At 46.2% G+C, this 14,905-nt stretch overlaps 1 protein-coding gene across 2 annotated transcripts; it reads left to right on the top strand.

Moving 5' to 3' along the window:
* The first annotated feature begins 3,389 nt into the window (after positions 1-3,389).
* Positions 3,390-13,982, top strand: otud5a (OTU deubiquitinase 5a). Of its 2 annotated transcripts, none has more exons than XM_080496040.1 (9): positions 3,390-4,220; positions 7,903-7,993; positions 8,533-8,597; positions 8,723-8,879; positions 8,989-9,137; positions 9,606-9,791; positions 11,269-11,473; positions 11,572-11,643; positions 12,311-13,982. In XM_080496040.1, exons 1-9 carry the CDS (start codon positions 3,633-3,635, stop codon positions 12,442-12,444), a joined length of 1,647 nt encoding a protein of 548 aa, XP_080352166.1. In that variant the 5' UTR covers positions 3,390-3,632; the 3' UTR covers positions 12,445-13,982. The 2 variants fall into 2 exon arrangements, with proteins under 2 accessions (XP_080352166.1, XP_080352165.1); XM_080496039.1 differs by having other exon boundaries at positions 7,900-7,993.
* The last annotated feature ends 923 nt before the right edge of the window (positions 13,983-14,905 follow it).

Here is a 14,905-nt window from a genome sequence, read left to right as displayed (position 1 = left end):
CTCTTTAACCCTCCACGGACTTCACTTCCAGGAACGATCCCGAAACCGTTCACGGTTCGATTCCCAGCAGCGCGAGCGCACACCGTCCTCCCGCTGCCACCGCCGCCGCCGTCGCCGTCGCCCCGGTGCTGCTGCTGCTGCTGCTGCATGTATTTGCACACACACACACTTTTAGGACTGTTTTGTATGAAACCGCGTCCGTGTGACCACCTGCCGGAGGAGCTCCGCCTCCTCGCTCCACTGCTCCACCGTGTCGCCCGCTCACTCCCGACACACACCAAAGACCAGAGACTTCTGCAACACACACACACACACACACACACACACACACACACACACACAACGATCTCGCAGGTCACTTATATCAGCTCAGACTCTCGTGTAGCAAAGAAACAAAAACACTTCCAAAAAAGTTGGGACACTTTTGGGATGTAAATGAACCTCTGACGTATAAAAGCTGCATTTATTGCAGGTACATTCCTCTATTGAATCACTTTGAACTGTTTTTTTGGTTTATTTTTTAATTTAAAGATATGAACGATTCAAGTAATTCCACCTTTGTGCACCAGGTGGCAGCAGTGAGTCAGAAATGCACTCCTGCTAGTTTAATGCTCCATGTTTTCACGGCAGTGTTTTGGAAATGATGTCGTTAAGCGTGGCCGGCCATGAATTGGCGCCGTTGGTTGTTTTTGTAATGATTTCAAGAAGACTTTACACAACTAACATTAACAAGTACAAGTTGCGTTTTCATCCGTTTGCCGGGAGTCGGAGCACTTTTGAAAAGTCGTGTTGTCGTCCGTTTCCACGGAGACGTTTGTTTTCGGTGGCTCCCGTCACCTTGAAAACGTTGCCGTATGAACAGAGCCAAAGCCTATTTTACTCATTGTATTCATTGAGTTAGCATCGCTAGCACGATAGCCGTTACCTCATATCGATGCTAACTAGTCTGTTAGGTAGCAACATCACTGTGAAACACTGAGCAGGGAGCATCTCCATGGCGACAGATGCTGATCTCCTTTGATCACGAGACGCCTCTCAGCCACTTCGTGTAAGAAATTTAGTCACAGTTTTTTGAAATTTGTTGGGAAACGGTTTTACCGCCAACATCCCAAAATCGAGTCAGTCGGTATTTGGATGGTGACAAATCATTTCTGAAAATTGTATTTAATTTGGATACATTTTTTTTTTTCTTTTTTTACGAAAAGTTGCTAAAATACATGCATACAAAACAATAAATAAGTAAATACACGCAGACGAAAACCTTTGTTGAAGGTAATTAAATAACAATTCACAGTGATCCTCCCATGTGTTCCGGTTCTTCAGGTCTGGGGGGGCAAAAGGTTCCACGTGATCCCTGATTTAAACTGTCTGAGTCTCTCTGGCGCCCCCCGGAGGAGAAAACGTGAAAATCACTGAAGCTTTGACACGTGACTGCATCCGCTTTTCTACCGTCTCAACTTTTTCTGGACGTCAGGGTTCATTCTGCCGAGGTCGGCCATTTTCACAGTACACACACACACACACACACACACACACACACACACACACACACACACACACAGGGAAGCAGCAGCCGGTTCACTCCACAGTATTATTATATATGCAGGGTATTTTGTATCAAGTGTTTCGCTCTATATTTGAAGAGTTGCTTATATTGTTATTGTTCATATTATTTAATCGACACTGAGCACCAATTGTAACTGAATGTGTGAGTGAGTGTGTGTGTGAGAGTGTGTGAGTGTGTGTGTGCGTGAGGAAGATGATCTAAATACACTTTGTCACTCCACAACCTCTCGTGTCTTTATTCTTTCTAAACTTCAAACATTTATGCATCGTATTTTGGGATTTTCTTTTTTTTCCCTTCATCTTTCAAAACGAGTCTGAACTTTTTTGGGGTTTTTTTTTGTCTTATTTGGAAATAATCTGTACATCTTTCTAAATATTTTTTATTTTATATCTGTAATCCATTTTGAAATCTATTTTTTAAATGTTGCATCACACAAACTGGTTTAGAAATCTGCACAGTTTCAACTAAATATATCCGATTTAAGTTTCACAAGAACATTTTTTACCCTTTTGCTCCTTTGGTTCTGTTTACATTTTCTACAGGTTTGAGCCACAGTGGCTATTTTATTCATATATTAATATTGTATATTTAGACTTTATACAACCGTGATTGAGTGTTGCAGAATTTCCTCAGTGAATAAATATATTATCCAATATACATCATTTTCACAAGCAAACTGCATAAAATACCTTTATTTCCAAGAAATGCAGCAGTATTTATGTATTGTTACAATAATATTATCATGGATCAAACATGTTATTACACTATTAGATTTTCACGTTCTGGTTTTATTACATTAAAAAAAATTCTGAAATGATGACATTCATTTCCGGTTTTAGGGGATATTCCATTTTATGTGCTAATAATGTAATAAAACAACTCAAAATGAAGAAAAACAAACTCCACCGCTTCAACAGTCCAACTGCAGTATCCCCTGTTGTCCACGCGGGGGCGCCACACACACTATGTGTGTGAGTGAGTGTGAAATTGAAGCCTCTTTGTTCTCCATCCCTACCTCCAGCCCTCTCCTCCCGTTGCTAGGCAACAACACTTCGTAGGAAGAAAAAAGCCTGTAGAAACTTTATAGTTCCTTCTTTTTTGTCTGTATTTAGTTTCAGCCAATACAGTGACGTCACGTTTGAACAAAACGACAACAAATAAACAAAAAGTTTGAAAACTTTAACGAAGTTAATGGTTTTCATGATTAAATGCAATATCCGGAAATAATAATTAAAAAAAATGGTACGTTTTACAAATGAAACCAAAATAAAAGAACAAGGATTAATCAACCAATTGGCCCCACCAAGCAAACAACTAAACAAACAAACACGTTTTTTTGTGTGCCTGCCTCTCCTCCATGAGGCGCTTCTCCATTTTGTATGGGACGTTTTTCAACCTGGAGTTTAATCTGTAACAGTTAGCTAAATCTAAATCTTTAACAAGAGTCCCAGCAACATATTCCCACAGAAAAAGGGCAGAATTTTTAATTTTTTTTTAATTGAACTAACCACCGAGGACTGTAATGTTTGCGCCTCGCTTCTTAAAGAGGTGCGATAATTACAAAATTCCCCCCTGGTCTCTAAAATCCACTTTGTATGGAAGAGATTGGTTGTCATGGTGATCAATTCCCGAACGTTCTGCACATTTGAGTTAAGAAAAAAAATTTGAAATTAAAAATAAAGTAATAAATTAATAATGATAATAATAATAATAGGTAAATATTGGTGTTTTTTTCCTGTTTCTGACGTAATCGTCGAGTGGCGTCGTGGCGTGCGTGGTGACGTCAGACGCCCCGGGAAGTGACGCCGCCGTCAGGCTGTGTTGATGTTTTGTGAGCGGAGCCGCTGGAGGAGAAACACGGAGCCGATTCTTGTTTTTCGCCGTCAAAACCGTCGAAGAGACGCCGCGCCGCCGCCCCAGCGCCCCGCTTCGCGTCGGAAAGCGCCTTAGCTCGGTGACGAGAGCCGAACGGCCCGGCCGGAGGGCGCGCGAGACCCAAACATTTGATCCAGAAAAGGGAGGACTCGTCACCCGCTGACCCCCTCCCTGCCTCCCTCGCTCCACCATGACGATTCTCCCGAAGAAGAAGCCCAGCTCCGGGGTCGGCGTCTCGGACCACGCCGATGACAGCGACCGTCGCGCCGGGTCCGACCCGCACCAACACCCGCACCCGCACTCGGGCAGGGCCGGGGCTCGACCGAGGGCTTCCCCGCCGCCGTGGTCCTACCAGTCCGCTCCGCCCTCTGCCAGGGACGACAGGCGGAGCATCGAGGCGAGCTCGCGGCCGCAGCAGGCCTCTCCGCCGCCCGTCGGCTCCGCGTCCCCCGTCGGCCCCGTCGACGGGCGCGACAGCAGCGGCGGGATGGTGGCCGGGTCCCGCGGGGAGCTCGTGGTGTCGGCCGGCGTGGTCGGCTGCGGCGGGGGCATCGGCAGCTGCTGCTCGGGGCCCGGTCTGAGCAAGAGGCGGCGGCAGGCGGGCACCTGCTCCGGCGGGGTGGTGGCAGCCCTGGCCGGGGGCGGCCAGCCCGGGGTCCCCGGACCGGGCGGGGTGGGCTCCAGCCAGGACACGGAGGAGGGCGCCGGGAACAACAGCGAGGACGAGTACGAGAACGCGGCCCGCCTGCAGTCGATGGACCCGGCGACCGTGGAGCAGGTACGGAGCTAACGAGGCTAGTTAGCCCCGCTCGTGCTAATGTGGCTACACGGAGGGATGTGTGGAGGTTAGACCGGAAAAACACCCCCGAAGCGCCGCTTGCGGGGCCACCGGCAGGACGCGTTTTCTGTCGGAGAGTTTAATAGGAGGTAACATTTAATAGGTTACCGCGTTTCAGCGGGACAGTGAACGTATTTACAGTGAATTATGTTTCTAATAATTTTTTTTTTTTTTTTTTTTTAAATCAGTTCCTATTGAGACCTGGGCTCATTAACGCCCAGGTTACCATGGCAACAGCGGGACCAATCATCCCCCTGACAGGTGTAAAGTAAATAAACTTTATTAAAATAAGCGGTTATTCAAAGCTCCTGCATGTGCAACTGAAAAAAAGAAAGAGGGAATTTGATCCGGTTGCCAGGAAAAAAAACAACAACTGAAGATTAGAGAAAGTGTCAGTTGAAGACATGAAACTGTTAAATTAAAGTAGTGATGAAGGTGAGTTTCCTCCTCTTCGTCCAGTACGACTGAGTTCTGGAGCAACTCACTGAGATCAAATGTTGCTGGAAGACCCGACGGGATCCATCAAATAAATAAAACACGTTTAAGTGTGTTAATAAAGTGACTGTGGAGACATTTTGTTAAACGGGTGGATTGAAATTTAACTCGTCGGGTCAGTAAAGTTTGACTGACCGGCTCTAAACCGAGTAACTAGCAGGTTAAGACGCGTCCAAGTTTCTTTATACAGATCTGGAATCGGGAGGTTTGGACGACCAGGACGGACTGACTCGGTTGATTCTTGCTTTTTTTGACGAGTTACTGACTTAAAAAAATTTTTTTTTTAAAATAGTTCATGATAGTTTAATTACTTAAAACAAGTTTCTGACTGTAGTGGTTGTATATTATTTTTTTCACTAGTTACTGGCTGGTTTATATGGAGGACTATATGTGCCAAAAATTAAATAATTACTCAAATGTGTCAATGATTAATACTTTTTAAAAATTAAACATGTTTCATTATTTAATTAAAATTCCAATTAACTTTATATAAAACAACATATAATTATTTCACTATTTAATTACCACATGGGTCCGTTGTTGCTTCGTGAATTTATCTGATCCGTCAAACTCGGCCATCAAAAGTCAGTGGGCGGATCCTGACGCCTGATTGGTTCTCCTGCACATCAGGTGTCACTGGGCGGATCCTGACGCCTGATTGGTTCTCCTGCACACTAGGTGTCAGTGGGCGGATCCTGACGCCTGATTGGTTCTCCTGCACACCAGGTGTCAGTGGGCGGATCCTGACGCCTGATTGGTTCTCCTGCACACCAGGTGTCAGTGGGCGGATCCTGACGCCTGATTGGTTCTCCTGCACACCAGGTGTCAGTGGGCGGATCCTGACGCCTGATTGGTTCAGGTCTCGATCATGACGGATCGACTGGTGAATATATCCCCATGCACTGGGTGGCGCTAGGTGTCCGTCTGCTCCTGACTCGCAGCGGAAGGTGTAGAACTTTTATTGTCCGACCTCTGCATGTGAGCTTCCTTTTGGCCGGGTGTCGCACACTAACACGTCCCTGTAGCAACACGTGACTCGCAATAGGAACGATTGTTACGCCACGACGTCGGTTCGGATCCTTTATTCAACAAAACTGCCGACGAAAAACTATCGGTCGTATTTTGATCATATTTGGCTCGTGACCTCGCGACTGTACTCGCCCCGCGGCTCGTCAGCACGTCGGAGGGCGGCTTTACGTGATGCACCTGAACGCATCACCCGGCGCCTGCGGCGGAAACCAGACCAACGTGTCACTGAAACAGTTCAGAGGAATGTGTTTCTGAAAACACTGGAAGCGAGAAACAAGCTGTGCAAAAGTTAAAACGCTGCTTCACAGACGTGAGGGGGCGTGGCCTGTCGTGAGGGGGCGTGGCCTGTGAGTATGGCAGCTCCTTCACGGAGTATGAACTCTCCTGCACAAAAAGCGTGTTTGTTCGCCGGCTGTGCTTCTGGGAGTATTTAGGGTTTTTTGTTTTAACATAAAATTGACTTAAATGAATTAATGATACATTCATATGTTTAATTCCAATTTTAAATTGACGCATAAGAGGAATTACTTCTTGCTGTTACCGACTGAAGGTCGTGGTGTTGTTGTTTCCTAACACTCTGACCACAGTGGGTCAAACAGCTGTCCTGCACATTGACGGACGTGTTGCTTCACAACAACAACAACAACAACGACTTCTGCTTTAAACGTCTCCTGATCAACAACCACTGCCGCAGTTTGACGAGTGACTTTGACCTGGTTTTATCTTTAAAATGTAGAGAAGCGTTCAGAACAACGTCCCAGTGCGTCGTGGGGATTTTGTCCTAAATTCTCAAACGTGTGCGATTTTGCTCATAAACATCTTATTTCAGGGCGAAGCTTTGTTTTGAAATGACTGTTTCACTTGTTTTTCAAGTATTTGCTGTTTGTTTGTGTGGGTTTGAGAAGGTTTTTGTTCAGTTGAAGGTTGTTTTTATTTTATTTGCTTCATGGTTTTCTTTTGAATTTTTGTTTGCTGGTGGCTTCACTAGTTAACTGACTTTTACTTCCTCGTACTAGTTTAGTTTAGTTGTTCTTCGACTGGCTAATGATTGGTTTTTTTTGGCTGGTTTTATGTTGTTGCCTTCTTTTTTAACTGATTTATTGTCATTCTCCATTAACAGAATACAATTCCATGAAGAAATCCATTGAATGTATGAAACCTGAGAGTTTGTGACATTTTTAGGAGCTTTATTTTGAAAATGTAACTAGTTACTGATAGTTACTTTTGAATAGATTTGCTTTCGGGTATTGGAATATTGCTTTACTGGTTTATCGACTAGTTGCCGGCTGGTTAAAACTTTGTTTCATTAGTTAGTGACTGGTTGACGGGTTTTGTTTGACGAGTTACTGACTTGTTTCGGTTGTTATTGTTATTAAACAAGCTATTTTATTATTTTTGCTCCTTACTGATGGGTTTAAATGTGTTGTTTTACTAGTTACTGGTTGTTTTTAGGGTGTTTGTTAAAGTAGTTTCTGACTCTGTGCTGGTTCTGTTTAGTTAAGTTTTCTTTTTGGAAGTATTTGTTTTAAACCTCTCATTGACTGACTTATGGTTGTTTTTTTGACCCGATGCTCGCTGGTTTATTTATGAGTGATTAACGACCGGTTACCAGGTGGTTTTTGACGAGTTAGCGACTTGCTTTTCAGCGATTCTGTTAGCCGTTACCGACGGCCCGCTATTAATTAGCTTAACACGGTTTCTACTCGGTCTGTCGGACTGAAGTGATTCCAGCTCGGTCCACTAGGTGGCGGCAGTGAGTCTCTGCAGGACCCGACCTGTCCTCCGCCACCGTTGTTCTGCAGTTGTAGTTTTCACGTTCTGGAGTCTGGGTGGAGTCACAGCAGTCTGGGTGGAGTCACAGCACCACCTTGTGGGACAAAGTGGTACTGGATGACGGCAGGACGGGTCTGGCTCGACATGAGACTCTGAATGGCTCTGACTGTGCGTGCGTGTGTGTGTGTGTCTGTGTGTGTGTGTGTGTGTGTGTGTGTGTGTGTGTGTGTGTGTGTGTGTGTGTGTGTGTGTGTGTGTGTGTGTGTGTGTGTGTGTGTGTGTGTGTGTGTGTGTGTGTGTGTGTGTGTGTGTGTCTCCCCAGCAGGAGCACTGGTTTGAAAAAGCTCTGAGAGACAAAAAAGGATTTGTCATCAAGAAGATGAAGGAGGACGGAGCGTGTCTGTTCAGAGCCGTGGGTGAGTCCTTATCACACACACACACACACACACACACACACACACACACACACACACACACACACACACACACACACACACACACACACAGGCCGCATCCCTGTTGAGGTGAACCCCTTGTAGTTCCTCTTGAGACCAGTAGGTGTCAGTGTCAGGGGACCAGTAGGTGTGTGTGTGTGTGTGTGTGTGTGTGTGTGTGTGTGTGTGTGTGGAGGCGTCCCAGCAGGTCGCGGCTGCGCTCATGATTCCAGAACGTTCCGTAAGGATCCAGAAACGTTCTCCGCCTCCCTCTAAAGCACCTCGTCGTGTTTGTTCAGCCGGGGGAGACGGAGGATCGGTCCGCTAAAACGTCGCTGGGATTTGAAAGATTCAAATAAAACTTCAGTCACAGACGCTTGTTTTGTGAGGATCGCCATGGTAACGGGTCCTGTGACTGGAAGCGAGACTCGGTTACAGCCGAACAGGAAGTGTGTGTGTGTGTGTGTGTGTGTGTGTGTGTGTGTGTGGTGTCCTGACGGAGGTGTGTGTGTGTCTCTCAGCTGACCAGGTGTACGGAGACCAGGACATGCATGAAGTGGTCCGTAAGCACTGTATGGACTACCTGGTGAGTCCCTGGTCCTTCCTCTTCCTCCTGGACCTTCGTCTTCCTCCTCCTCCTCCATCTTTGTCGTCTGACAGATCCTACCCCACCCCCCCCAACCCCCACCCTGGTTTGTCCTCCCCCCTCAGATGAAGAACGCAGACTACTTCTCGAACTACGTGACGGAGGACTTCACCACATACATCAACCGAAAGAGGAAAAACAATTGCCATGGTAACCACATCGAGATGCAGGCCATGGCTGAGATGTACAACAGACCCGTGGAGGTGTACCAGTACAGCACAGGTGAGTCTCGCCGGCCACGCCTCCTCCACCTCCCCGGCCAATCACGTCACGGCAGTCTCTTCCTCTTCCTCCTCTTCCTCCTCTTCCTCCTCTTCCTCCCTCCCCCCAGAGCCAATCAACACGTTCCACGGAATCCACCAGAACAACGACGAGCCCATCAGAGTGAGCTACCACCGCAACATCCACTACAACTCCGTGGTCAACCCCAACAAGGCCACCATCGGGGTGGGCCTGGGCCTGCCCGCCTTCAAGCCCGGGGTAGGTGGAGCACACTGCACCACCCGCCTTACCGCCGTCCACTCGCCATGACACCACCCGCCTTAACTCCGTCCACTTGCCATGACACCAGCCGCCATACATCCGTCCACTCAGCATGACACCACCTGCCTTACCTTCGTCCACTTGCCATGACACCTCCGTCCAGTCGCCATGACACCACCCACCTTACCTCCGTCCAGTCGCCATGACACCACCCGCCATACCTCCGTCCAGTCGCCATGACACCACCCGCCTTACCTCCGTCCAGTCGCCATGACACCACCCGCCTTAACTCCGTCCACTTGCCATGACACTACCCGCCATACATCCGTCCACTCATCATGACACCACCCGCCATACCTCCGTCCACCCACCTTACCTCCGTCCACTCACCATGACACCACCCGCCATGCCTCCGTCCACTCACCGTGCCCCTCCCCCGCCCTGTAACCCGTTCCCTCCCCCCAGTACGCCGACCAGTCGCTGATGAAGTCGGCCATCAAGACGTCGGAGGAGTCGTGGATCGAGCAGCAGATGCTGGAGGACAAGAAGAGGGCGACGGACTGGGAGGCGACCAACGAGGCCATCGAGGAGCAGGTGGCCCGGGAGTCGTACCTGCAGTGGCTGCAGGACCAGGAGAAACAGGCCCGGCAGGTCGGAGAACAATTCTGTCCTTCATCAACTTTTCCTCCTGGAGCTCCGCGCTTCTCGCTTCTCGCTTCTCGCTTCTCGCTTCCTTCCTCAACACTCGTATCGGTAACGGACCAGGTTCTGCTCTGCCGCAGGAACCAGAACCAGAACCAGAACCAGAACCAGCTTCTGTTTGTAGAAACGTTTGATCGCCGCCGACGTTCAGTGTCGCCATGGTAACGTTTCATCAATTCCCAGAAACTTCACGTTTCCAATTGGGAATTTTGTGATCTGATTTGGTTTTAATGGAGAAAAACAGTGTGAAAATTAATATAATATAGTATAATATAATATAATATAATATAATATAATATAATATAATATAATATAATATAATATAATATAATATAATATAATATAATATAATATAATATATTAATAATGTATAATATAAATATTTTACAGTAAATCAGGCAAAAAAAACGTATTTATCCCACTTTGAAACAGTTTAAACCAGGTAAAGTCTCAATTTATTCTAAATCAGTTTGAACCTGTTTGAAATGAGTTTAAATTAGATTGAAACCAGTTTAAGAGGCTGAGAACAAGCTTGACAGCAGAAACCGGTTTACAGTCTGGATTTAGTTTAAAAACCACTTCAAAACACTTTGGAACCAGACGGAACACATTGATCTGAAACCAGTGTAAACCAATCTGAAACCAATTTACCCCGTCGGACAGGAGGTTAATACTGGTCTGAACCGGATTCAAATGGGTCTGAACCGGATTCAAATGGGTCTGAACCAGATTCAAATGGGTATGAACCGGATTAAAATGGGTCTGAACCAGATTCAAACCGGGTCTGAACCAGATTCAAATGGTTCTGAACCAGATTCAAACCAGTCTGAACCAGATTCAAACCAGTCTGAACAAGATTCAAAAGGATCTGAACCGGATTCAAATGGGTCTGAACCGGATTCAAATGGGTCTGAACCGGATTCAAACTGGTCTGAACCAGATTCAAACGGGTCTAAACCAGATTCAAACTGGTCTGAACCAGATTCAAGCGGGTCTGAACCAGATTCAAATGGGTCTGAACCGGATTCAAATGGGTCTGAACCGGATTCAAATGGATCTGAACCGGATTCAAATGGGTCTGAACCGGATTCAAACCGGTCTGAACCGGATTCAAACGGATCTGAACCAGATTCAAACGGGTGTCAACCAGATTCAAGCAGGTCTGAACCAGATTCAAATGGGTCTGAACCGGATTCAAACCGGTCTGAACCGGATTCAAACGGATCTGAACCAGATTCAAACGGGTGTCAACCAGATTCAAACGGGTCTGAACTGGATTCAAACCGGTCTGAACCGGATTCAAATGGGTCTGAACCGGATTCAAACCGGCCTGACCAGGCTTCAAATGTGTCTGAACCGGATTCAAACGGGTCTGAAGCTGGTTGTCTTAGAGAGGAAGTAACGTGTTCCTGGCGTTCCCTCTCAGCCCCGGAAGGCCAGCGCCACCTGCAGCTCGGCCACGGCGGCGGCTTCCAGCGGCCCCGACGACTGGAGCGCTCGGTCGCCGCGGCAACGTGACTCCGACCCCTCCCACTCCGACCTCACCAGCGCCCCCTCGACCAACAACAAGCCCCCCTCCCCCGCGGGGGCCGCCCTCATCCTGAGCAAACCGCCTTCGCCCTGCGCACCGGGTAACACACACACACACACACACACACACACACACACACACACACACACACACAGAGAGCTCTGTTGTGAATTCTGAACATGTTGAATGTGTCTGCAGGTCCCAGTAATCAGAGTCGCCATCATTTGGAGTACAGAGCCATCATGCAGGAGATGTCCCCAACGGCGTTTGGTGAGACACACACACACACACACACACACACACACACACACACACACACACACACACACACAGCCGATATGAATTCAGCAGCAGATGGAAGCAACATCTTTCTTTTCTGAACATTTTTTTTTCTTTTTTCTTTTTTTTTTTAAGAAATGTACCCAGCCTGAGCAACAACAGAGCAAAAAAAACAAAAATAATCACAACAATTATAACAAAAGCAAAAACAAAAGGACACAAAACAAAGAAAGAAAAAAAAAACAACAAAAGCAAACAACAACTTGATTTTGATAATTAACAGAACAATCTCGTCAATGAGGAGTGGAAGTGTGTGTGTGTGTGTGTGTGTGTGTGTGTGTGTGTGTGTGTGTGTGTGTGTGTGTGTGTGTGTGTGTGTGTGTGTGTGTGTGTGTGTGTGTGTGTGTGTGTGTGTGTGTGTGTGTGTGTGTGTGTGTGGTTTGTCCTCTGGATGTGAATGGAACTTTTGTGGGGGGGCCCGCAGTGCTCTTTTCTGAACATTTAATAGACAATTAGTATTTACCTTGGTGTGTGTGTGTGTGTGTGTGTGTGTGTGTGTGTGTGTGTGTGTGTGTGTGTGTGTGTGTGTGTGTGTGTGTGTGTGTGTGTGTGTGTGTGTGTGTGTGTGTGTGTGTGTGTGTGTGTGTGTGTGTGTCAGGCCTGACGGACTGGGAGGACGATGAGATCTTGGCCTCGGTCCTCGCCGTCTCCCAGCAGGAATACCTGGACAGCATGAAACACCAGAGCGCCACCATGCACCGAGAGAGGGAACCGTCACCCGACAGCAGCTGATAGCCAACACACACACACACACACCTACACACCTACACACACACACACTCCCCCCCCCCCCCCCCCCCTCCTCCTCCTCTCTCCTCCTCACGTCTGACCCACAGCAGGCGATCGACCAGGGAAAAGATAAAAAATTCCCGACAAAGATGCACACTTGTTTTTATGTTTCTGTTCTTCATCAGCTCATCACCTCCTCTTCCTCCTCCTCCTCTTCCTCCTCCTCTTCCTCCCCCTCACCGCTCAGACTGAGCTTCGTCTTAACGCTCATCCGGGATCACATGTTACGTTCTGTCCCCCCCCCCCCCCCCCCCTCCGGGCAGCTCTCCATACTTTTGAACCTTTTTTTTTTTTTTTTTCTTCTTCTTCTTCTTCTTCTTCTTCTTCCGTTTTGTCAGAATGGGACAGTTAGCTCTGCGGCTAGCGGGGCCATTGTTTCCAATGAAGGATGCTAATCAGGTGGAAGGTAACCAACCAGTCTGCCGCGCGCTGGCGGCTCTGCTAGCGGCTCTGCTAGCACGCTGTCCAGCGGGTGAGCCGTCACCTCAAGTCTTATCGTGTTTTAAAGGTTAGGACTCTGCTTCTTTTTTTTTTTTCTTTTCTTTTTTTTTGGGTTGTACCCGTTAGCAGCCGTCGCGCTAATCCATCCTAATCACTTGTATAACCGACGTTCTCCAGCGCGAACCACCACAGCGTCCCGTATGCCAGGTTAGCATTATTTCGCTGACTCGACAGTCACCGCAACGCTAGCCTGACGGATTATTATTATTATTATTATTTTTTTTTTTTTTTTTGTTCTGGCTGCCATCATGTGTGCCAGATGTGAGTTCGATCCCGAGCGTCTCTCAACGCTGTGAAGCGAAGTCGAACGTTAGTTTTTCTGTGAAATGCTAATCACACAGCGTGTTTTTCCGTCACCGCAGAACCAGGCGGTTTCGTTTGAAGCTAGCCGATAGCCCGGTTTGTTTGGTTTTTTTGTGTTTTTATTTTTCCTTCATGAGATTCTGAACTGGAATAAAAAGAAAATCTTCCTCCCCGAAGTCTGACTCTGCTCTGAAGCGCGCTCCTTCTGGCGTCCGGCTTTTAGCCTTTTTGCCGTTTGTAGCGGACCGGGCGGCTATTGCTAACGGCAGCGCGTCGCTGTTTGGGCGACGCTAGCGGGCGAGCTAGCACTTCCACTTTCTTTCCTCCAGCTCGCTTATCAGCCGCCAAACGTTTCCTCTCCTTCCTCCCGCCGGTGGCCATTTTGTGTCAACGCTCTTAGTTCCCATGGTTACCGCCAGTTCCATGTCCTCCCTCCTCCTCTTACTCCGTCACCACCACATCCATCATCATCATCATCATCATCGGACTTATTTAGCTGCATGTTTAATTGATCACGACCAATATCATCATAGAGATAAAGCCACAAAAAAAAAAAAAAAACTGAAAAACTAGAGAATTGTCATACTTATCCTCTTAATGATTGATTCTTGTTGTTATTATTAATAATATAAGTTTGTTTTATTTTATTTTCTCGTTTGGGATGAAAACAAAAAAAAAAAAAACTTTTTTTTTTCTTGGAATAAAAAGAGGAAATGTTTCTGAAAGGATGTTTCTGTTGGTTTTCTTTATCGCTGCGCGGCTTCATCTGACGAGAGTTTTCATTTTCAAGAAAGTTTTATAGGTTGGAATACAAAGACGTTGAAGGTACAGTTGGTTTTAAACTTGTCTTTTCACACTCGGTTCTCAGGCAGAAGGTTTGGGGCCCCAGAATCAATCCCTGAGGAACACCACATGAAATCATTTACAACATATTTTTGTCCACATCGTTGTCACGTTAGGCAATGTGATTACCGTTTTAAAGAGATTACACTGCAAATCCGAAACTTTAAAACAATTTAAAAATACTGTCTATAGAAGGACAATAATCGTTACGTTACAGCCTCTTGGATTTTTCCAGTTATGGACTCTCGCGATTTTTAAATAAGCTTCGAACTCGGTCAGAAAACTTGAGGCTCTAAAATCATTCCCTGTGGAACGCCTCATCATAAATTCTCTGCTGAAGAAGAATCATTTAATACCACATAGATTTGCAATTTAACAATTTAAAGTCAGCCAAAGAGACATTTAATCTCTATATAGATATAGCTGTTTGACTATTGAAGGGAAAATCCTGTTTTTATACTTTCTTTTTTAGTTTAGTTTATTTCGGGCATGTTGGTACACAACAAAACAAAGATTAACTAACACAAACAAACAAACATAATGGAGCAAAGCAAACAAGGCAAATAAAAAACAGTAACACAACTAGTAAATAATGGTTCAACATATCCATGAATTAGGAAGAAGCAGAGCTTATTTAGTCCTAACCTGTATTCACATCAGTCGTATTCTATAGGAATTTACATATTTAAAAACATATATACACATATAAATATTTATTTAAAAAAATGCATATGTACTTTTTTTCAAGGAAAAAAAA

The sequence above is a fragment of the Blennius ocellaris genome (assembly GCF_963422515.1).
Source record: "Blennius ocellaris genome assembly, chromosome: 5".
Lineage (NCBI taxonomy): Eukaryota > Metazoa > Chordata > Actinopteri > Blenniiformes > Blenniidae > Blennius > Blennius ocellaris.
The sequence above is the reverse complement of the archived record's forward strand: the minus strand, read 5'-3'. Positions and strand labels throughout refer to the sequence as shown.

What these genes read in the sequence shown, in the direction of transcription:
- otud5a (XM_080496039.1), top strand. Translation starts at nt 3,633, where the DNA reads ATGACGATTCTCCCGAAGAAGAAGCCCAGCTCCGGGGTCGGCGTCTCG. An exon ending in ACCCGGCGACCGTGGAGCAG is followed by an intron (nt 4,221 to 7,899) that starts GTACGGAGCTAA and finishes GTGTCTCCCCAG; the next exon opens with CAGGAGCACTGGTTTGAAAA. An exon ending in GGTGTACCAGTACAGCACAG is followed by an intron (nt 8,880 to 8,988) that starts GTGAGTCTCGCC and finishes CCCTCCCCCCAG; the next exon opens with AGCCAATCAACACGTTCCAC.